Genomic DNA, 22,536 nt, shown 5'->3' on the forward strand with positions numbered 1-22,536 from the left:
GATATGATATACAGTCGCACCATCATTGCGAATTTGATCCCATTTTCAGGTTCAAAGTCTGTTGTGACTAAATTGGATCAGCGGGAAGGAATCCTCATGTCCACTGTGATTGGTTAATTTGCTTTAAAACAACTGATGGCGCGCTGAGCATTCCCGTTGCTTAACAACGTAGGAGCCAATCACAACAGAACGTCCCAGCTCCATTACGTGAAGATCGACCGCCCCTCCGTGGCGGCAAAAGCGCACTGCACTCTGTGATTGGTTTATAGTCTCCTTGGCAACCACCGCTGCGTGTATTACTTACGTTGGATACTATCACAAATAAGTTTACTGAAGTGGTTTTCTTTATTGCCTGATATCGAGTGGTGTATTTTAGTGTATCGAAATGGATACTTCGGTTATTCTGCCTGTCGAAGCAGAGGGGTTTATTCAAAGTCTGAAAACTTTCTCCCTCCAGGAGGTGGGCTCATCGAGGTAAAATGATAGCATGAGTTGAGCTAATATACAATTGATGTGCTATAGTGTGGCAGATATGATAAGATGTGGGGAAGATAAAGAAACCTAACAAACATCAAGTTAAATTTAGATACCTCAAAGTCACAAGGCATTCAGAACAAATGCTTGGTGCGTTAGAAACAATGTATTAACAATGTATTTCGTACTTCTGCCTTCTAACAATTTATATAAACCCTTGCGTTAACCCTGTTGCTTCAGTCTGCAGTGGACTTTTCAGTGAAGGCCAATGTGCCAAAGCCATAAGTATTTGACAGATGGGACACTTTTGCTCATGAGTTCTTCCTTTGTTCTCCCCTTCCTGTTTTCTTTCTGGTGATAGAGGTTGTTTTTTATACCTTCTTTCCAAATGAGTTTTGTCCACTGAGTTTTGTTTCTGCTTTTGTCGTTGCCAACCTTCTTATATCTGAAGCTTGTCAGAACGCCAGGGTTCAGGCCTTTAGGTCATCTTCTGCTCTCTTATATGGAAATGTTTGTCTGCATCATTTTGAGCCTTCTTAACGTGCTGGGCTGCCTTTAAGTTTTCCTTTTGTGGGTGTCACGGAGCTGCTCCTCTGTTTAACAGCTTGTTTGCTACGTTCCAGGGACATCTTCAGTGGTCTGAATTGTTCATATGTAGCTTTTCATAAAGTGTGCTATGCTCTTCTCTTTTTGTGGCAACAGGTGGTCCAAACAGCACGAGTATATTGAGAAACTCAATATGCAAGCAATACTGAATGCATCTGCCATGCATGATGAGTTTGTCAAGGAGCTCCTGGTATCATTTGGAAAGGTGACTGCCACTACTGTAGATATCTGACGGTTAAATGTCAGTGACACTGGGACGAGGCCTGAAAGTGTCCGACGAGCTGAGTGATGTCTTCCTCTTTGCAGATACCCGTCCTGATCCACGGGATGATCCTCGTGGAGGTGTGGAAGCAGAAAGTGTTTCCCATTTTATGTCAGCTGCAGGACTTCAATCCCAAGAACACGTTTCAACTTTATATGGTGGTGAGTGTGAGATGAGACGTGAGATGAAGATAATCAGCTGCAGGCGTTCATAATTCATATTTTTAGAAAAATCATGAAGTTATACTATGGGAAAAGCTGTAAGAATAAAGGTTTATGATGGGGGGAGGCTTCCTCCTACCTTTTGGTTCTCATATCACTGTGCTGCTAGTGAAATTGTTTTTGACTGTCTGAACTCAATGTCTGATAACATGACTATCTGAACTTGTTTTCCCATAACATTGAATGGCTAGTAAACATAAATAATAGAAATAGCAATAGTATCATTTTGTGAGTCAGACAACTCTGAGCCAGCTTCCTGATAGGTTGTGCGGAATTGTCTCCTTCTTTCAAGAAATAAATGTTTTGTGTTAACTGTATCCAGCGACCCTGAGTCTGACACATATGTTTGCTCATGACCTTCCTAGATCCACCATGAAGCCACAATCATAAACCTGCTTGAGACAGTAATGTTTCATAAGGTCAGCAAGTACTCAAATATCCCTAATTATGACATATATGATTAGTGGCATATTATAAATGTCTTAAAGCACCCAGTCTGCTCTTCATTCTTCTCCATCATGCACCTGTTTTTTGCAGGATTCATGTGAGGCTGCTGCTGATTGTCTTCTTGACTTAGTGGATTACTGCCACCGTAAACTCACTCTGTTGGCCAGTGGAGCGATCAGGGAATGCGGCTCGACTCGCGACCAACACGAAGTGATACCGTTTATAAAGGTAAGACTTTCCCTTTTTTTTTAATCCTTTGCTCTAGCGTGACGAGTAACAGCATTTGGTTTCACTTCATGAAGGAGTTGCAGATGCAGAGCGCCGCGCTGGAGTTTGACATCTCCTTAAAAGCTGCATCCGTGCTGCGCTACATCACGGATCACACTGGCAGGTACTACATATGGGAAGTCATTTACAGTTTTATTTTGACTGATTAATGTGCTATTTTCAGAGTAAAAGCTGAAATGTTCGGCACTGCATTGGTTTTCTTCACAGCATCAGTGTCATCAATCGTATGCTGTGCACGCACAACGTGCCTTGTGTACTCGTCCAGCTGATTGACTCCTGCCCGTGGAGTCGCTGCATACAAGGTATATCGCAAACATGTACTTTAATTTTTCTGTGTTTAAAGCTCAGTTTGACTAAGTTTGACCACCTCTCATGTTTTTTGCCTCTCTGAGAGTCACAGGTAAAGACTTATACAATGTATTTATCTGCTAACTGTGAGGCTAAAGTCAATATCAGAAGGAAAAGAGGTGGACTAAAAATGTGATATGACATGTAATGTATAGAGTACTTTACAGGTGGTATTAGGTAGGTATTACAACCTCTAAATAGAGTCGGCCTCATCGCATCCCTTTTGTTTCCATAAATTGTAATTTAACATAATTAAATTACAATTTAACATCATTAAAATTAATCTAGCTTACGTTGCTTAGCCTGTGTGCCACTGCTCCTGCCGGTCTCTCCCAGCCGTGGGCATGTAAATCACCATCTGCTTATGGTAATACGCTTGGAAGAAAACCAAAGTTTAAGTAGTCTTTCATCCAATGTGTGATCTCCTTCCCTCTGCAGGTGAGGTACAAAAGTACATAAATGGCAAATGGCAGAAGATTCCTGTTGAGGACCATTTAAAGATGACTAAGCTGGATGGTCAGGTCTGGCTTTCTCTTTACAACCTGTTACTGAAGGAAGACTGCCAAAGAAAATATGACTTCAACAGTTTCAACAAGAATCAGCTTCTAAAGGTGCACGGTGAATTAAGTGTGGGCTGACTCTTTGTATCTGCAAGTTATTTTAAAACTTTCTTTATGCTCAGTACTTTGTGTTGTGTTATCTTTTGTTGTGTTAATTAATGTTTTGAAGTTGTATCACCCCCCCCCCCCGTTGTTTAGGAAGCGTGTGAGTGCCAGATTGTTGTCCTTTAGCATATCTGATCTCCTTCCCTGTTAAAGTTTAGATTCAGTTTGCAAGGGTTTGTTTTGACCAAGACGTTTCCTCCTATTATGAGCTTCTCATCCTCTTCCTGTTGCATTGATTATTTCACCAGAGGGCCTTGAGCATCCTCTTTTATTCCCTTTTTTCCTAGTGTGATGACAGTAACATTGCTTTTCCTGCTGCTGTATTGTTCATGTGCATCAGCTCAGGGGTTTCTTGACAGACGTGCTGATCGATCAGCTACCAAACCTCGCGGAACTTCAGCGTTTCCTGGCTCATCTTGCTGTTACAGAGCCGCCTCCTCCAAAAAAAGAGTTAATCCTAGAGCAGGTACAGTCACTTTCACAAATGTGCATTGATCTCTGCTCCTGCGCATTTGTCCTAAGTTCTTCTCTCTGTTAAGATCCCAGAAATATGGAACCACATTGTCAATAAGAACTCTGGAAAGTGGAAGGCAATCGCTAAGTATCAAGTCAAAGAAACATTCAGCCCCTCCGAAAGTGACTTGAGACAACAGGCCCAGAGGTATTACTGAAAACACAGGTCTAAAGCCAGCGCCACACTGTGCGATTTCAGCAGTCGTGTAGGTTCACTGGAAGGAGATGATCTTGGCTATGACATCGTGTCAGATGTGTGCGGAGGGTGAGAAAGCTGCTGCATTCTGGTGTGCTACGACATTGAAGAGCAACACAGCAACACAACTTCTTAGTTTGAATTCCACAAGTTCCGTTTATTTTATTTTGCTTCGTGCTGCTCTGTTCAGGCTTGTGTTGATTTTCACCAGCGTCGCTCCATGCAAACTGAACTCAGGCTGTTTTTTAACGGCTCTCGCTGTCCGGCGTAAGTCTGCCGTTTTTTAGCCACAATCAAAGATATCTCTGCAATTCTCTCACGTCGATCATCCTTCTCCTGGGACGGCTGAGGATCGCACAGTGTGTACGAGGCTTACGTGAGTCGCGAGGATGCAGAGGAACAACTGAGTCATTCGCTGGCACATTGAAAATGACGGTTTGTTTTAACCAGGTTGGCCCAGACATACAACTTGGATGTGATGGAGAATCTACTCTCTGAGAAGCCAAAGTGTGGATCCTGTGGTAAAGAGGCTTCAAAGAGATGCTCTCGATGTCAGGGAGAGTGGTACTGTCACAGGTGAGAGTCGCAGACAGAAGTCCAGCAGCACAAAGCTCAAATTGACCAATTCGTTAACTTTCCAGCTCTCACCTATGCGTCACGAGCTTCTGAAAAAGCGCAGCAGTAAACACAAGATGCTGAAAGTGTTGCAGTAGATTAAAATGAGTGTTATTTTCCTGCTGATGCAAAGAGGATTTGAAGCCTTGTTCGTCTTTTGTTTTTACAGAGAATGTCAGGTGAAGCACTGGCCTAAACACAAGAAAGCCTGCCAGCTCATGGCCGAGGCTACGGAGAAAGTCCAGAGGGACACCGGCGTCATCAGCTGAGAGGGAAACGGTTTAACCATGAGGCTGAAGAAAGATTTTATAAATAATGCCTCTGTATGATGCAGAAACACACATTTCAATATTTGGACATATCTGTCTTTTAATGCAGGACATGCTCATGTGTGGTGTTTTGTTTTGTCTTTGACCCAAATGAATGAGTCAAACTTTTCAGCGGGGAAACCCACTAAATTTCCTCCTTTGTTTGCTTTGAGAGACTCAAGAGATTTTACACTGCTACAGTGGCATCGCTATCAAATCACTTCACTATGCACAGCAGGAAATAAAAAAAACGCTTAAAAATCTGCCTCCACGTTGCCTCATTGCCTCGTGCTGTGACAAACAGATGCATGCAGAAAAATGTCAAAGCTGTAAGCCTATGTATTCAGATGGAGTTGCTTTCTAATGGAGGAGTTTGCGGTTACTTGCTAAGTTGATGTGGCCTGCAGTTATGCTCAGACTTCAGGGCTGCTGGATGGTCGACTCTCAGCTGTCTGAAAAGTTTGAGAACATTTCAAATGAGCAGAGTCAGTTGACAGATGAATCACACGTGCGTGTTCAAACTTTTTCACTGCAGAGCCACCACAGAGTACTTAGAGAGGAGGGGGACTTCTCACGCCCTTTCAGCTGGGCTCCAGACTCAGAAGCAGCCCCCCTACGTGAAGACATTCCGGATGTCGGTGCTGCTCAGTCTCATCTTTCACGCTCTCTTTTCAACGGTATTCCGCTTCCTACTTCAACAACGCAGCCCAGATAAACTGATGGTTGGTGTCTTGGGTACCGTTGTCAGAGGGATGTTACCGTCGGTCCGGCCGCGCGCTTCTTCTTGAGCGACCATCCGCTGATGATCGGTTATTTCCAGAGATGTAGCTGCGGCTGCACACCTCCGTTACTCGGAAACTTTCAAACGTTTCTGCGGAAAGTTTTTTCTCCTCGGATGGAAGAAGCTCTGAGACAAAGCGACTGCCACGGGGCGGTTTTCTCCCCTGTTTCGGTAAGTTCCACTCTATAAACGCTTTTCTTAACCTTTTCTCAAAGTTTTTGGTTTTATACAGCAAGATTGTTGGTTTGGACTTGACGTTGCAGTCCTGCTCGGTGGCCCCGAAAATACATGCGTCGAATATTTTATTCAAACTGGTGGAAAGTGTGGAAAGTGTTGCCTGCATTGCATATTAGAACTTATATGTTTTGCAACTAGCTATCATATCCAGCTTTAATTCTGATACTTTACATTTAGCCTGGAGAGAGAATAATGACGGACACACGTGGACCAATGTAAACTGAATGCAAATCTGCTGTGTATCTGTGGCAAAATATTAGATAAATACATAAAAAGACATGATGCCAAAACAATGCAGTTACCCCTTCACTGTACTTTAGTAGTTTCAAAGTACCCGTGACTAAATATTTCCATTATATACAACATGTGGTCTTTAAACAATATATCATTTACTATATTAAAGGGGGAAAGACTTTCAGGTCTTTTAACTTTATTTGGCAACCTCAGGCCTAATTTGTAAGATTTAATGTACTTCTAAGAGAACTGTCAAACACTATGTAAAGCTTTAATAAAAAAGACCAGAAAGACCTGTGTAGTTTCTCTCAAAGGAGGTTTTATTCTGGACTTTCTCTGTGTTTCAGTGATGATGGAGGAGGCCTGACTCTGAGGAACACAATGTCTTGGGGGGAGTTCATTGAGCTCCGTGACCTTACTTCAAACGCAGAACAGATAGAGCTGGCAGGCAAACGCTCACCATGCTCACCTCCACGCCTGGAGAGAACGAACGCCCTGAGGATCAGCCCCGGGAAGGTCCCAGACCTGCTGAGCCGAGTGGGCATCATCCGAGTCCTGAGCAGCAGCCAGGACCCCCACCTCCCAGAGGAGAGAGGAGAGGGACATAACTTCCAACCCTGCAGCCACGCCCAGCCCACATGGTGTGACCTGTGTGGAGATTTCATCTGGGGCCTTTACAAGCAGAGCCTGCGGTGTGTCAGTGAGTTTGCATAAGTAGGCTATTTGTGTTTTTCGGCGTCTGCATGTGTGACTGCATCTGTGCGTGCGCTGGATCAGAAATGAGAGCAAAACTGTGAAAAAGGGGATGGAAATTCACCTAAACAGAGAAAGATGCTGCCTCTAATTAAGCTACAACCTCAGATCATTTTGAAAAAAAAAATTAATATAAAAACTTTTGTCTTTCAATTGTTTCAGTGGTTTTTTTGGTTTGGTCTTTATCTAGACTCAGGGTCGCCTGCAGTTTCATTTCCTGTATCACACTGAGCATCTCAGGGCTTCAGTAATCTTGAACTTCCTTTGAATTAACTGAAACCCTTTCAAATAAACAGCTGCGGTTTGTGAAAAAAAAAAAACAAATCAAAAAACTTCTTGACTGTGATGCAAGTATGAAAACACATTCAAATCATAATGTGACAGAACCTTATATTGATGATAACAGTGAATATTCTTTGCAAAGATCATGGCTGACATCCATTTTAAGATCCCTATCACTCATGTTGTTCAGTATTAGTTATAATTCACTTTTGACTGACACTTTTTACAGTTTCACTCAAGAGATGAGTGCTTGTTGTTTTCTTTTTTTTAATCTGAGACTTTCTTTGTTAATAACCTTGAAGATAAATATGCAGAGTGACTGCAGTCACTACAGTGATATTCAATGGCCAGCAGAGAACATTAGTCTTTAAAGCTGTGCACTCTCGCGTGTTGTGTGGCAGTTTCTGTCTAACCTCAGTCACTCTCTAAAATCAACAGACTGCAGATTCACATGTCACTACCGCTGTCGTGCCCTGATTCGGCTGGACTGCAGCTGGGAGCGAGGCTCTGCAGCAGACCACGCTGGTGTTGTGGAGCACACCATCGAGACAGACACAAATGTGGTAAGGACCTTTGTGTCGGGCAGAAGTGGCCGACTTACCACTTTTCAGCAGAGCACGTGGAACCGTGATCACAATCAGGAGAGGTAGCGGTCACTGTTTCCTCACCGTTTACAGTCGAGCTGCAGTGACGGACCGAAAGAGTTGCTTTGGCTCCGTCAGAGGTCACAGTTTATTTTCTTTTAAGGGTCATGCGCTGCAGCTTAACGTCGGACAGTTATTAACAACGACAGCTTAGTAAAGGGAAGTGACAAAGGGATTCAAAGAGGAAGTTTATCATTGAGAAACGGTAAATGTTACAGGTAAGACGCAAGATCGGATTTAGTTTGTTCAATCATTAAGGCAAAAAGCTGTAAAACACTTGAACTGTCCAAAAAAGATGGGACATTTATCACAAATTGCTTTATTTGCATATTTAATAACTAAATAGAACAAAAAGAAAATGTCAAATGCATCAGAGGAATGTCTTTTTCTATTATTATTATTATTATATGGTCATTTTGAGTAGTTGAGCAGGGAGTTAACACCTTTACATCTGAAAGACTCAACCTCTGAGTTATGCTCTTTTTATACTCAACAATGTTACTGACCCCTTGTTAATTAAGCTGATTTAGCACATGTCCAAACTTTTGTGAATGGTTTTGCTGCTGTCATCCAGCTTATATTTTTTAATCATCTTTACACACAAACCTGACTTGTGTCGGGCATTAATGATGGCTCTGTTCAAATGAAGTGTACAAGTAAGCCGTGCCACTGACTCGGCGTTGTGTCAGACCTCGAGTTGCCTCACCTGACAAGAATGTTATCAGTTATTAGTAACAGCTGCATTTTTCTTCCAGTTTATTAGAATGTTTTCTGTAAACACTGCCTATTCAAGAAACATTTCAAACCTATAAATAACAATACACAGTCACACAACAGTTCACTCAGTGTCGGACCGACTTCTGTCATGTTTGCATCACGTTTAACTCTTAGTTAAAGCCTGTCCCAAGGAAGAGTGGTTTGGAGGATTTTTGGATGTAAGGAAAATACTCATCATGATGAAGCAGGTGACAGAATATATTTGGAAATCTGCTTTAAACTTCACAAACTCTCATGCTTTAATTTGTACATAAAGAAAGAGGTGTCTTCTGTGCCTTTGAAGGGAGATTTCTAAGACAGTTTTAGATAACTGCCACGGCTGAAGAGGTTATGTGAGCGATTACTCAAAATGTAAAGACAGATTTATGTGAAAACTTTAGTGTAGGTGTGGCACAGACAGACTAAAAAGTGATGAATCTCTTCTCTAAATCCTGACCTGTATCTGGAGCCAGGAGTTATTTTATTGGATTGGATTTATGCAGTATGGGACCGCTCTTCTTCTTTGTTTAGTTAACTCAGCTCTGATTTCCATTTCTGAGTTAGAAATCTTGCTTTGGGAGACGCAGTAGTTAAAGTTTTACAGTGAACTCAGCAATTCTGGCTTCCCCTTTTCAAACAGGCTGCTAACTTTCTGTTTGTTTTAGTGTTGGGCACTTCTCTGTTACTGTCTGCTAAACTTAAGAGAAAGATATGAGCTGCCAGGCTGTAAGAAAAACCTGGAACAACTTGGACACAAACTCTCCCCAGAAGTCAGGAACTCATTTTGTGATAAGCCAGACATGGTATGAGCACAGCGGTGAAGTAGACCCTATTAAGGTGCACCATGGGAGTTGTAGGCGGATATTCTGCTGCTTTGATTTCATTTTATTTTTACTTTATCTTTTGTGAGTCACCTCTAGGGAACCACTTTAATTTCCCCCGACCAACATGTCAATTAGTCGACTTTATTGTTGATTACATTATAAGTGACCCTCGTCATTGATCCGCATCACCTTCCAGGCTTTTAGTGGCGACACTTAGTGGCCTCACTTGAAGATAAAGGTATGGTTTTTATAAAAGGCTTTAAGAAAAACTCAGGATTTATGTTCGGCGTGCATACTTTGAGTTTAGCATGTCCACATGGTGGGAAATAAAACTCACATGCTGACCATGGCTGTGTGTGGTGTGACCACCATAAGGCCCATAATCACATGATATTTAAGAGAGGAGGAGGAGCAGCATCCCTCCATGAGAGGAGGAGGAGGAGGGAGCAGCAGCAGCAGCAACAGAAAGAGAGGGTGGGTGGAGTACAGACTGTGGTATTTCCTGTCGACGTCCAATCGCGGCCGGCTTCGGCGGTTGTGTATTTCCAAACTGAACTCAACGGACTTGGGTGGGGCCTCGGCGGGGGGAAGGAAGTGCCGCGGCCAGGGCGGGGACCTAAACACATCCTGTTTCACACACAGTGGAAACGTGGCCGGTAGTCTGAGAGGGAAAAAAAAAAAAAAAAGAAAAGTTGGTGAGATTGCGTCGACCGTTCCCTTGATTTCGCAGAAACACTTTAACGTCTGAGAGATAGGTTATCTTGACCACTAAAGCTACTGACCGTTACCGTTTGTTGCCGTTATTCAGTCGCTCGTCTGCTTGGTTATATTCGTGTTGTTAAACCCGCACGCTGGTCCAAAAGTGATACATTTAATCGTCTAAAGTTTCGTTTTGATACTCGAATTTTAGACTTTGAATGATAGGAAACATGGCAAACGACGCTAGCAGTTCGGATAAGTCTCCCTCCTTCGAGATGACCTGGGGCAGCTCCACAAGCAGCGGCTACTGCAGTGAGGAGGACTCCGACGAGTTCGAGCAGTACTTCACCGCCCGGACGTCTTTCTTTCCCAAAAACAGGAAAGCTACCGTCAGTGATAACATAAAGAAGGTGAGAAGGGTAGACATGAATGATATACATATATATATATCTATATATCTATACAACGCCTTAATAAAAGTCAGAACTTTTGCAGAAAAAGGAAGTGAGACCAGAAAGGTGTGGAGGGGGGTAGGGAAGCTGTACTCTCGCGTTGTTTCACGCTTTTCTCTCTCGCTGTCAGTTTATGGTTTAGATTCGAGTGTTTTGTCCAAACTTTTAGGGTTATGGGGTGAGCACCTTTCCATCCAGATCTGTAGCTGTTTTTGAGGATAATGTGTTTTACTCAAGGGCATCCCAGAAGGTGGCATGCTTGCCAAACAAGTTCCCAGTTTCAGGGGTGGAGTCCGAGTTCATCCAGTTTTTAAGTGAGAAAACTAAGAACTTGAGCTGCGCAGTCTTTATTTTGTGCGTATTAGCACTGGGAAAAACATAGATTTATTTCCACAGTGTTGATATATGTACACTACATGCATAACTAGTAGACATCTGTAGATGTCATGGCTTGTGACACACATTTGCTCTTCAAGTTTCCAGTCCGACACCCACCATTCATTGACTTGTCTCACAGGTTTTGACGTTTAATTTCCGTAGAACAGATGACTAATGCCTTGTTTGGGGTTTTTAAAAAAAAAAATCTTTTAGTCACACACACCCACAGGAGTATCGGATTTCTTTACTGAAAAACAGATGCAGTTTACTGTACAAACACTAGGCCACTCTTCATCTCCTTGCAGGTGTCGGCTCGTTTTATGTCGCAGTGTTTGTGTGACACTCCTTTAGCGGGCATGTATAGAAGCAGTTGTGAATCTGTTTCTCCTACCACTCTCACATAGTGATTTATTGACTCATTAACATCTGCTACTCTTGTGTTCAATCTGCCTAAGGACCGAGTCTATTGATCTTCCTTAGCTGGGCATTGATTGGCCTGACTCTGTTCCATCTTTTCATTTATCTATGTGGTTCAACAGAGTAAGCAGATGGTGTGAAGTCTAAAAAATGAACGTGTGCTGCCTCAGATTTCGATTTTAGAAACAGGAAAAGCCCCTGACAGTCATCTCCTTGCCTGTGGCCAAATACTCATGCTTGAAGCCTGACTGTGGGTCTACAGTTGATAAAGCAGCTGACTTCACAGGATGTGTCTGTAAAACAAGGGATAGCTTTGTCTCTCCCGCATGCAAGAGTCTCTGGGGGATGGCTATTTTTACATGAATACCAAGCTGAGGAATGTAATGCAGAGCCGTTGGTCAGTCATTACAAACAGCTGCAAGTTCGCCTGCCACCCCCCCATCTCTCTCTCCCTCTTTCTCCCTCCTCCCTTTAGCCCTCCTACACCGAGGGATCAGAGCAGTTGAAAAGGATTGGACAGAGCTGACATCATCGTGTTTTCCCTTTGCTACGTTGTCAGGAAGTTGAGTCTGATGCAACTGGTGCTCATCGTTAGACACTAAGGAGCCAAACAGAAAGTTTGTTAATAACCCCTTCACTTAAATGCTTAAGCAATGTCTTTGGTATAAAAAAAAATGGCTTGTTTAAAGTTGGTTAAAGATGTTAAACTCCATAACTTCCTCTAACTTATTGTGGTTCGTGCACTAAAAAAAAAAAACCCATTCGGACTTCTTAAAAATTTACCGACATTCAACTTCCACGTAACGGTTCCCTTTCGAAAGTCTGCACTTCTGTTTTCTTCTGAGTCAGTATTTGATTCCCCCATTGTAGTGCAAACTCATTATGACGTGATCTTAAAACGAGTCCCATGAGTCCGTTCTCGGTCCCGTGTACATATATTCTATGTGTTGGTGGTGCCGTCTGTGTGTTCATTTGGTCCTTCGGTGGTGTGCAGTGACACCTGGTGCTCCAACACTGTAACTCTTTGCTGTCCATTGCAGGATGAACAAACTGAATGGGGAAAGCCGGAGCTGACACCTGCAGATATTCAGCAGAAGGTGAAGGAGTACAACGCTCAGATCAACAGTAATCTGTTCATGAACATGGTGAGGAGTGGTCATCATCAATAAATCCACACAGTTTTTTTTTTAATTCTTTTCAGCATAATGTTTTTTTTTTCATTTACAGAACAAGGACGGGTCCTACACTGGCTTCATCAAGGTGCAGTTCAAGCTGGCGCGACCCGTGTCCGTTCCAACTTCCAAGAAAGGAGGTCATGAAGCCGCGAGAAAGAAGGGCAGCGGGGTGAAGCGCCGCACCTCCTTCTACCTGCCAAAGGATGCATCTAAGCATTTGCACATAAGCTCACGCACTTCTGCTCGTGAAGTCATCGAGGCTTTGTTGAAAAAGTTCACTGTGGTGGACAATCCTGGCAAATTTGCTCTGTTCGAGCGCAGCGAGCGCCATGAACAAGGTGTGGCTCTTCTTTTTTTTTCTTGTAAGAAGTTTACAGATTAACTCTGGCCTTTTTTGCACTTTTTTCTTATTTTAATTGCTTCCCACTAAGTGTTATTTATTTTTTTTGTCTTCCCCTCCTTCAGTTTATGTCCGCAAGCTATCCGATGACGAGCACCCCCTCCGCCTGCGTCTGTTTTCTGGGCCCAACGAGAAAGTCCTCAGTTTTGTGCTCAAGGAGAACGAAACCGGTGAAGTCAACGTGAGTGCCTCATTATCCCGATAATACCAGATCCAAATGATACATTGTATCCCTTGAACTTTAAACTAATGCGGCTCTTCTGCCCTCCTCATTTCCAGTGGCATGCCTTCTCCATGCCCGAGTTGAAGAACTTCCTGCGCATTCTGCAGCGTGAAGAGGAGGAACACGTCAAGCAGATAGTGCAGCGGTACGCTTTGGCTCGCAATAAGATGCAGGAGGCTCTGGCTGGCTCGACCCCTGGCTGAGACACTGCGCTGCACTCGGGGGTTTAACACGCACCTCCTGGCTGGACCATCGCGACCGGTCATCGCTGCGTGCAGAGATCCTAGAGAATACAACTGAACACACCTCTTCGATGAGCGAGAGAGTGAGATAGGGCGCAAGACAATGAGAGAGAGAAAGAGCTAGCGCGAATGTGCGTGTGAAATGATGCGAGAGATGACGTGCCTTACACCTGGAGAGTCTGATGTGCCTGAGAGAATGAGTTGAGACGAGTGTAGACTGGCGGATGGTCGTATCCCGTCGTGGCGGTCACGCCTTTACCTGATGGGTTCCATCTGATTATCCTGTACCTCAGCGGAGTCACTTTAGCTTTAAAGATTAGTCAAAGAAGGTTTTGGCATTTCAGTTTATGTATGTAATAACAGGTCGGTTCTACCGTTCTCAAATGAACGCTGTGGTATAAACTGAGCAGTTATTTCTACAGAAAACACAATTGATGACATGTCAAACAAAGCACTTTGGCCCCTTTTAATATGACATTTAATATGGTTTTTATTACCCCATAGGAAAAGTCCTGCTCCTGACACAACTTCTAAATTACTACCAAAGAATGTTAAAGTCTTATATTTTGCTGAAAGGTATTTGGATTTTCAGAAGTCTGCCATGTCCACTCCACACCCCTGATGGGTGCAACTCTTTTACTTCACTGTCATTATGTGGGTATGACTGATGTATGGACATTTGTTGCAATTATGAATGTCGGAGAGAGCAGTGCCAAAAGTCACTATGGTTGACTGAATGAAAACTGCCGTACTTGTTTAACTGGAAGCTGCTTACCATTTCTTATATCTTTGTTTTTCTGTCCTTAAACACAATGTTTGTCCTCTGTTTTTTTTTTCTTCCAACACACCTATCCTGTATCTGTCTATGCACAAATTTAAATGTTGTAGCAATCTTAAGCATGTGGTTACACGTGTGCACTGTTTAGTAAAGAATTTTCCAAGCCAGTCAAGTTTTTGTATTTTTTTTTCTTGATTAACATCATATCAGGAATATTAAAGATTAATTTTAGGGCAGAATGTTTACCGTTTAGGTCTTGTTGCACTTTTTGTGACGCATGTAGAACATATCTGAGATCTGATTGTGTGTCACAATTTAATTTGTACTTTCATCCTGAGAATAGCTTGATTCCTTTTTTTTTTTTTTTGTGATTTTTTTTTTTTAATGATAGATTTTACCACATAAATTATCATTCTGTATCTATATGTACTCATAGCTGTTAAAAGTCGTGTTAGTGTTTTCATACTAAACCACAGACAACACAATTTGTGATCATATTTAAATACCGAGATAACACTAGAGATGCATAAAGGAGCTTGCAGTAGATGAATATCCTAACTGGGTCACAGAATGAGGGGTCAATTGCATGTTGAGACGGTTTTTCTTTAAGTGTCTTGACAGTCGGCTCTAGGTCAGATCAGCTGATCGCCTCATCCTGACGCGGACCAAAACAGCTAGCGCTAGCTAAGAAGCTGGCAATACAAATTATGACTGGACACGTCGATTTAACATAACCTAGTAAGGTGAGATAGCCCAGGTGATCGTTTCTGGCTGTACAGGGATAGCCTCCTGTATGTCGATCGACATACTGTCCAGCGAGCGATCATTTCGCTGGTAAAGCTAACCTGCGTCAGCGGTCGAAGCTAACAGGCTAACTCGACTCACCTAAATGAGGAGGTACAGTTAGAAAGTTACCGGCCGTGTGTAGATTGCTGCTTGTCAAACGGGCGAGGTAAAGCACTGTAAAAAGTGAGCATTGATAACGAAATAATAGCTGTTTTTCTGAGCTACTGAGGTAATAAATCAGATTTTGCGTGGCCCAGACCGTAAGCTTCCGGGGGGGAAAAACTAGCATAACATAGCATATTACACGACTGACAGTTTGTTGTGTTGTTAGCGTTCTTGAGTTTAGCACGTTTACTTCAGTTGTATCTCATCAATGGACGTTGATTTACCCTAAATATGTTGAAAATGACCCATCTCTTATGTTTAAATCCAGTGTTTTATTTAGAGCTTAAAGTACCTTTATCCAGCCGGTTAACAGTAACCAAACCGCTGGTGCTTTACAGCAGGCAGCGTTGTTAAACAGTCGACCAACCAGGCGGTGAACGTCTGATGGGGAATGTTTTTTTTTCTTTCAGGACCTGGCCTTGGTGAGCAGTTGAATGCATCCAACCACTAAGCAGATTGGAAGCTTTAATTGGACATTAGTTATGACTGATCTCTGAGAATGGGAGGAAGTGGATCCAAAGCCAAAGGTGTCTGGCCTTTTTCAGGCAGTGGAGGCGATTCGGGAAATGATGGAAACGAGCAGTCTGTGGCCCGTCTGAAAGGTTCTAAAAATGCAACGCCATTCGTGTTTACCAGGAGAAGGTAATTAATGCTTGATTGGAAATTATAGTTTGGCTACCCAAATCACAACTTCTGTCCTTTGTGGTATCTGCTTAGAGGCTTTAGTTTGGAGAGCCGCCGAAATCTAAAAGCAACCGATGATCGGCCTCTCTGACAGCAGCGACCGTCCCCTGAATGGCCTGCTGCTGCTCTCAAATGGCAAAAGCCACTTCTCACCGGCAGGCGCCGCCTCTTAGTGGTCTGGCACAGTGGGCTGGTCGGCCTTTTACATCAATAGCACCCCTTAATGCAAATGCAAATGTTATGCCAACGACCCAACTTCATGACAAAAGGTGTCATAGGTCTGCACAGAGTTATCCGCACAGCCAGCTGTGGAAATGGATCTTGGACACCTACAGTTATTTAGATAATTAATCACTCTGGCCTTTTGCTGTAGAAATCCTTTGCATTTGCATATGAATCAAGGCGTGTTATTGATGTACCAGGCCAACCAGCTCATTGTGGCAAACTACTAGAGGTGGCGCCTGCTGGTGAAAAGTGGCCTTTGCCATTTGAGAGCAGCACCAGACCATTGAGGCCGACCATGAGCCACTTTTATATCTCAGTCCTGCTGTTAGTTTGTGCTGACCCACTCAAATGAAGTTAACCTGGATTTTACAGGCAGATAATTGAAATTAATCAACTTTATTTATCTCTCGTGGGACAAAATATACACAGCAGAGCAAAATGCAGAAATATTTAACTATTATCAATTCTGTTATATTAAAATGATGCATTAGGTGGCACATTGAACAGAAGCCATGTGGCTCAATGTGCCTGAGGCTAAGTGAGAAAGTTTAAACTGGTCATTTTAGATTAAAAAAAGGAACCCAGAGCTTGAGTCTGATTTTGATGTTCACTCGCTCTTTTGGCAGTTCTTTGTACTATGACGAGGATGGTGACCTTGCCCATGAATTCTACGAGGAGACGGTGGTGACAAAAAATGGCAGAAAAAGGTCCAAGTTGAAAAGGATCCAGAAAAATCTGATTCCACAGGTGAGCTGGGGACACACTGTGGGATTCATGTGGGATGTCACGCCAGAACCCTGTGAACAGCAAAAAACTGCTTATTTTTTCAGGGAATTGTGACGCTCGAGCACCCGTGTATTCATGTTGACTTCCCCGTCATCCTCTGTGAGGTGTGAGAAGTTGCACAGGACTGATCTCAGATGATGGGCGTCCACAGGTACATCTCCGAGCAAAGTTCCTGCTCCGGTCAGAGGGACTGTGAGCGAGACTGGAAATATACTCCCGAAGAGAAAAAAGGAAAAGTCACACTGTCAAATTAAATCGCTATATCGAGTGAAATGTCCCGCATTTCAATTTCACTGTGGTCAGAGATTGCACTTTTCACCAAAATCCATGTTTTTGACATTCGCAAAAGTAGTGACGGTACAGGTTATGTTCTGGCTACCCAGCCGATATGTAAGCAGTCCTGGAGAACATGTTGCGTTTCTCTTGTGAGTTTTTTTTTTTGCAGGGAAAAACATTGTTGAAACGAAAAGGCTCTATTGGTTCATGCCTTCTGTAAGATGTAGAGTTAGACTCTATGTTTCTTTGTCTGTGTTCATGTGTTTTATTTGGGTGAACGTGTGAAAGACGGATGAGAAGCAACAGGGTAGTAAGACTGGTGGACTGTGAAATCTATTGTACATATGGTTGTGTTCTGTGTTGTCACGTCTGAGTCTGTTTCAGTTGATGGAGCTCAGACCTGCACTAGTGAACATAATGTACTGTAAATAACTTCAGAGTTCTTAGTTGGAAATACTTGAATAAATAGTTAACTGAGCTGAACTGAGTCACATTCTTTATTTGACCATTTCCTGTTGTTGCTTCCCAGAGTTTTTTAGTCATATTGTCACTTGACTTGATGTGTTGCCTCACAGTGCAGAATGATGTTTGTACAGTTCAGCTAGATCAAGCAGTTTTTCATTTATCTGATAGGGATTTTTTCTTTCTCTTCTCATCTCTAAGGTTAAAACATGGAGATGCAGGCACTGACTAAAGTGCTCATTAAAGTTCAATGTTCAATAGTCTTTATTTGGTATTAATGACAAAAAACAAAAAAAATTTTTAGGTATTCTTAATGGTATTTTTGAATTAGCTATTTCCTGGAAATGAATAAAAAATGTCCATGACTTGTTCCGCACTCAGGGGCGTTTCTCTGCCTTCATCCAATGAAATACAGCGTCATTTTGTTCATATTTCATCAGAGGTTTGTGCTGGATCAGCCTAATGGAGCTGACTGGGCTTTTCTGGAGGGGGCTGCCCACCCAGATTTTATTTAACCGGAAACATGTAAATGTGCAGAAGCAAGACAGTTACAGATTTCCCAATTTGCACACGCTCGATTCCTCCCCTCTTCTCCTCTCCCTCCGTCGTAGTCCCTCTCACCTGAGGCGTGAGCAGAGAAGATGAGCACAGACTCAGAGACAAGAGGCATTTAACCAAATTAGACAGTCTTGCTTTACAGCTCTCATTTTAAACACTGTAATTTACATATGAAACATGGTACAACTTCATCTCTTTAATATTATTTTGCTGCAGCATACTGCTGTAATTCTTTGTTTCGTTCAGATGTGTAATAATTATATTTTTGACAATGTATATATTCTTCTTTTAATTCACTTTACAGTGTGGGAATATTGGGCCACATAGGTGTGAAACACTGGTGTATCCTTGCTATCAGGACCTCTGAACAGCTCCTCTCTTCTCCAGGAGCATTGTAGGAATTTAAACATCCTTCAAAATATTTCTCTGTTTCCGGGTCATGGACAGTTGGACGGAGGAGAGTCGAGTCGAGTCGGCACAAATTAGATAAGCTTAAAAAGTCATTTATCTAACTTGTGCCCCCTCGTCTCCTCTCGCGCTGGAGAATTTTTATACAACCCATAATCTTTACAGAAGTCTTTTCAGCATCGACAGGGTCTAAATGCTATTTGCATGTTGAAAAATTGAATCAAATAAATACACACTTGGTCACAAATACGTTCAATGCTGATCTGGAAGAAATAACGTGTGAATACGATATGTGCCTCTCACCTCACCTCCACTCCTCTCATGTCTGTCCTCGCCTCCTCTTTCCTTGTGTCTCTCCAAGCCTCTTCTGCCCACATCTCTGACTGAAGGGACGGAAACTTGAGGAAAGAAGCTGAGGATGTGCAAATCAGAACATGAGATAAATGGTCAGAGAGCTGTTTCATGGGAACTTTTAAGTAGTCTGAAAGCCAATGGTCCCATATGCATGTTACATGAGTTTTATGTAAAACCCTTGAGTCTGAAAATGGATTTGAAGAAGGAATCGTCTTGTTTTGAGGTTTTCAGTAGTGAAATAATTCCTCATCTCTGGACAGTGAGGCTGGTTTTTGTTCCCTGTTTTTAGTCTCTGGTGGCTGTAGCTTCATATTATACGCCCATGAGAATGGTAATAATCTTTATAAGTGGAAAGTGTATACACTAAGAAGTGTTTCTGAAAATGGCAGATACCTACCAACATTTTCACAGATGTGAAACCTATCTCTTGAGAAACTTTCACTAAAGCAGGGTTTTAGTCGCCTTGGGGACCAAGGCCATCGTGAATGGAGGGTGGGAGATCATGGGTACAACCTGGAGGAAAGAAAGTTAACTCAATAGGGTTTACGTAAGGAAAATAATGAGTTTTTGATGCTCCGGTGCAGACTTTTACTTCAGTAGATTCAAACTTTGATCCTATTTTAAATGTTTCTTCCGCTATTATACTAAATGGTCTAGAACAGTTGGGGGATGGGGAGATGAAATCCTTTTTAGCCACAGAGGTTTGAGTTCAGGTGGACTAATGAAGATGATGCACCAGTTTCCAACTATCCAGGAAGAATCTTACTTTTAAACTGATAACCAGTTGTCTATATGTGCATCTGAAGTGACCTGAAGTCAATTACTTGAATTTCTGTCTTGTTGAGCTGTGAGGCCAGGCCAGCTGTGTGCAGCTGAAAGCATATTTTTCCATGTTTGTTCTCTTTAGTATACTGATCAGGATAATCTGCAAGTATTCTGACAGTCAAATTATTTTCACTTTGTACATGAAAGTTGCTTTACCTCTAGATGGCAGCAGATACATGTACCTCACCTAACATTAAACATGTTTATGTGTGCTCTTGTGTGGCGTCTGTTTTATCGCCACATTCATCATAATGTTTTTTCGCTTCATCCTAATTCTAAATCTAATACGGTGCGGTCGAACCTCCCAAAAGCGCAAAGATGATAAATTTAGATCCTATCTGAGGTAAAAACCCACAGACTTTAAGTTGTGACCAGTTGACGTTGCTGTTGCCTTCTGGCACCGTATCAAACTTTAATGGCAATGAAAACATATTTCAGAGTGCTCACTGTGAGTTCCCACAATAAACGGGTAGGGCTTCTTCGCAGGCCTTTTCTGGGGTCTGTAATTGTGTGGAATGTGGTTGGGTGCGTTTTTGGGCCAGAGGTCAGTCACTTTGATGTGTTTCCTCCCCACTGCTCTTTGAAGTTTTGCTGAAAGTTTGGCCCATATTGAAAGGATGAGCCATGAAAATGTATGAACCTCATGCATGTGACAGTGTGGAGCACCATTCTCCTCTCTGGAATGTGTTCCCTGATGTATGCAATTCTTTTAAGGGGGTAAACTTGTCCATGTGAATGTGGTTAAGAGAGACAGGCATCGTGAATTATCAGCAACCCTGATAAAGTACTAAAACATGCTTTGAATAACAAACAGGAAAAGAAATATAGGGTTTGCTATGCTGAAGCTTATTTAAGTTCGCATGTGTATCATGTTACATTTTACGTCGCTAAAAGTGGTCATACAGCACATGTGACTAACAGAAAGAAAACAAATATTTCTCTGTAACTTCACTGGCTGCTTATCTCATTGAAACTTAAAGTCACAAGGATGGACCGAGTAAAATGTGTATACTCTGCAATATATTATTTTATGGTATCAATAAAGCATTTGACACATTTCGGTTCATCTCAGCCATTTTTTCCTTTTTTGAAAAAAAACTAAACTAAATGATTTGGTCTTGTTTTACTGGGCAGAGTTTGATGACTTTAAATGTGTTAAGGTCAAATCTGACTATCCAGTGAAACGTATCAAGATCACACTTTGGATCACCCCTAAGGCATTATGATTCACAAAGTGTTTAGGACACAAAGTAGCGGTGGCAGGGTATTTCTAGTTTCCCTCCCATTGTGTTCACTTCCTGACTTTCCCTGACTCCTGTCCATGTAACATTTAGGAGGTACAGGTCAAAGGGAAGCCAAGCCATTCCCATGTTCCTTTCCCTCCCTCTTCATTCACATGGGTCGATCATGCTCTATATTTTCCTTAAACACTTTTCAAAGAAAGGGAAGAAGAGCAGGAAACTGATGACATGGTGAGGTGAGTCAGCAAAGCTCAGAGGATGAACAGTGGAATGGACTCTGAGACAGGAAAACGGCATACTTCCAGGTCCCCACCTCATCCCAGTCATGTGTTCAGACGTTTCTCCGCATCGATGGATGTGCAAAGAAACGTTTTATTGGAAAAACATTTTCCTAATCTCATTTATGGCCTTTTCCATGCAAACAACACTTTTATTAGCGAAGACAGAGTCACTTCTGACAAACTTTCATGCTCGGATTTCCTACAGATTTTTCCAATCAATAAAACTTTGATCGTTCTGTATGGCAAACACTGTGTCAGTGCATGGCTTCTACCCTCCGCTCTTCACTCCACGCAGTATTTGGCAACATGACAGCCTGTGGTACTTGGCTACTTCAATGAGTCATTGCCAGTGGCTGTCATCACATGCCTGCAGGGAGCAGTGACATCTGCATACCAGATGCCTTTAGGGCCCACTGTCTGAAAAGTCTTAGTGGAAAATAAACATTAAAATCCTTCACTTAAGTAGCAACACAACAACGTCTAGTACTAGACTGAGAACGAAAGAGCTTCATTTCTTATTCTGAGCAACTAGAATAAAGAATAAAGAATACACATATCGGATAGCCTGTGGAAACATTCTCATTTTCGTCTGTCAGACTAATCTGGCTGTATGCATAAGCATTATTTTTAGTACTGTTGTCAGAGATGTAATTATATCTTCAAGTCTGGTTAAGTGGTCCTTTTCCTTGAGTGGTTTTACCACACGTTACTCATACTTCTGCTTCAGTGTGTTTGGAAGACAAATGCTGTAGTATTTTACTTTACTTCATTTCTCTGATTTTGCAAATAAAACCTATGAAATAAAACAAGTTCAGCTCAGACAGATTAAACAAACGTGATGTAAGTCCTGGTTACACGTTCAAGCATATACAACCTCTACTGAACACAGAGTACTTTTGACACTTTTAGTATGATAATAATGCATTCATGGGTGTATCTTAGAGTAAACAAATCAATGTTCAATGTAAGATTTACAGTATACTTGGGATGAAGTGTTTGTCTGGTGTTTCTACTGCCTTTGGTTAAAGATAAAAGTTTTCTCCAATAACTCACATGCTGGAAGTTTATCCTTACTTTTTCATGTATTATTTATTACCTTGAGGTTTTTCTTGCAAAATGGACAAATGTTTTGAATTGCAAAGTGACTACAGCTACGTAAGTGCAGTGAGTACTATTTCTAAAGTATCCTATTTCCCAATGAGATGTCATGAAGCAATGTTCCAACAGGATCTGAATATAATTAGATTTTCCTTCTTTGGTTTTTTTA

At 42.1% G+C, this 22,536-nt stretch overlaps 3 protein-coding genes across 7 annotated transcripts; all 3 read left to right on the plus strand.

The window, feature by feature from the left end:
• Positions 1–347: 347 nt before the first annotated feature.
• zmynd10 (zinc finger, MYND-type containing 10) lies at positions 348–5,134 on the plus strand. The gene is made up of 12 exons (XM_072383125.1): positions 348–474; positions 1,177–1,285; positions 1,387–1,503; positions 1,929–1,982; positions 2,101–2,220; positions 2,313–2,401; positions 2,506–2,600; positions 3,085–3,257; positions 3,652–3,777; positions 3,851–3,972; positions 4,471–4,596; positions 4,805–5,134. Exons 1-12 carry the CDS (start codon positions 386–388, stop codon positions 4,902–4,904), a joined length of 1,320 nt encoding a protein of 439 aa, XP_072239226.1. The 5' UTR covers positions 348–385; the 3' UTR covers positions 4,905–5,134.
• Positions 5,135–5,514: 380 nt separating this feature from the next.
• Positions 5,515–14,385, plus strand: LOC140303277 (ras association domain-containing protein 1-like). Of its 2 annotated transcripts, XM_072381966.1 has the most exons (7): positions 5,515–5,895; positions 6,543–6,895; positions 7,669–7,793; positions 12,441–12,545; positions 12,628–12,913; positions 13,041–13,156; positions 13,255–14,385. In XM_072381966.1, the coding sequence occupies exons 2-7, from the start codon at positions 6,577–6,579 to the stop codon at positions 13,399–13,401; spliced, it is 1,098 nt and encodes a 365-aa protein (XP_072238067.1). In that variant the 5' UTR covers positions 5,515–5,895; positions 6,543–6,576; the 3' UTR covers positions 13,402–14,385. The 2 variants fall into 2 exon arrangements, with proteins under 2 accessions (XP_072238067.1, XP_072238068.1); XM_072381967.1 differs by lacking the exons at positions 5,515–5,895; positions 6,543–6,895; positions 7,669–7,793 and adding an exon at positions 10,048–10,563.
• A 367-nt stretch (positions 14,386–14,752) lies between these two features.
• On the plus strand, positions 14,753–17,618 carry tusc2a (tumor suppressor 2, mitochondrial calcium regulator a). Of its 4 annotated transcripts, none has more exons than XM_072381969.1 (4): positions 14,753–14,956; positions 15,580–15,811; positions 16,705–16,825; positions 16,909–17,618. In XM_072381969.1, exons 2-4 carry the CDS (start codon positions 15,669–15,671, stop codon positions 16,972–16,974), a joined length of 330 nt encoding a protein of 109 aa, XP_072238070.1. In that variant the 5' UTR covers positions 14,753–14,956; positions 15,580–15,668; the 3' UTR covers positions 16,975–17,618. The 4 variants fall into 4 exon arrangements, with proteins under 4 accessions (XP_072238070.1, XP_072238069.1, XP_072238071.1 ...); XM_072381968.1 differs by having other exon boundaries at positions 14,754–14,961; XM_072381970.1 differs by lacking the exon at positions 14,753–14,956 and adding an exon at positions 14,972–15,115.
• The last annotated feature ends 4,918 nt before the right edge of the window (positions 17,619–22,536 follow it).

This window comes from Leuresthes tenuis, unplaced genomic scaffold (assembly GCF_036924035.1).
Source record: "Leuresthes tenuis unplaced genomic scaffold, fLeuTen1.0.hap1 SCAF_3, whole genome shotgun sequence".
Taxonomy (NCBI): Eukaryota; Metazoa; Chordata; class Actinopteri; order Atheriniformes; family Atherinopsidae; genus Leuresthes; species Leuresthes tenuis.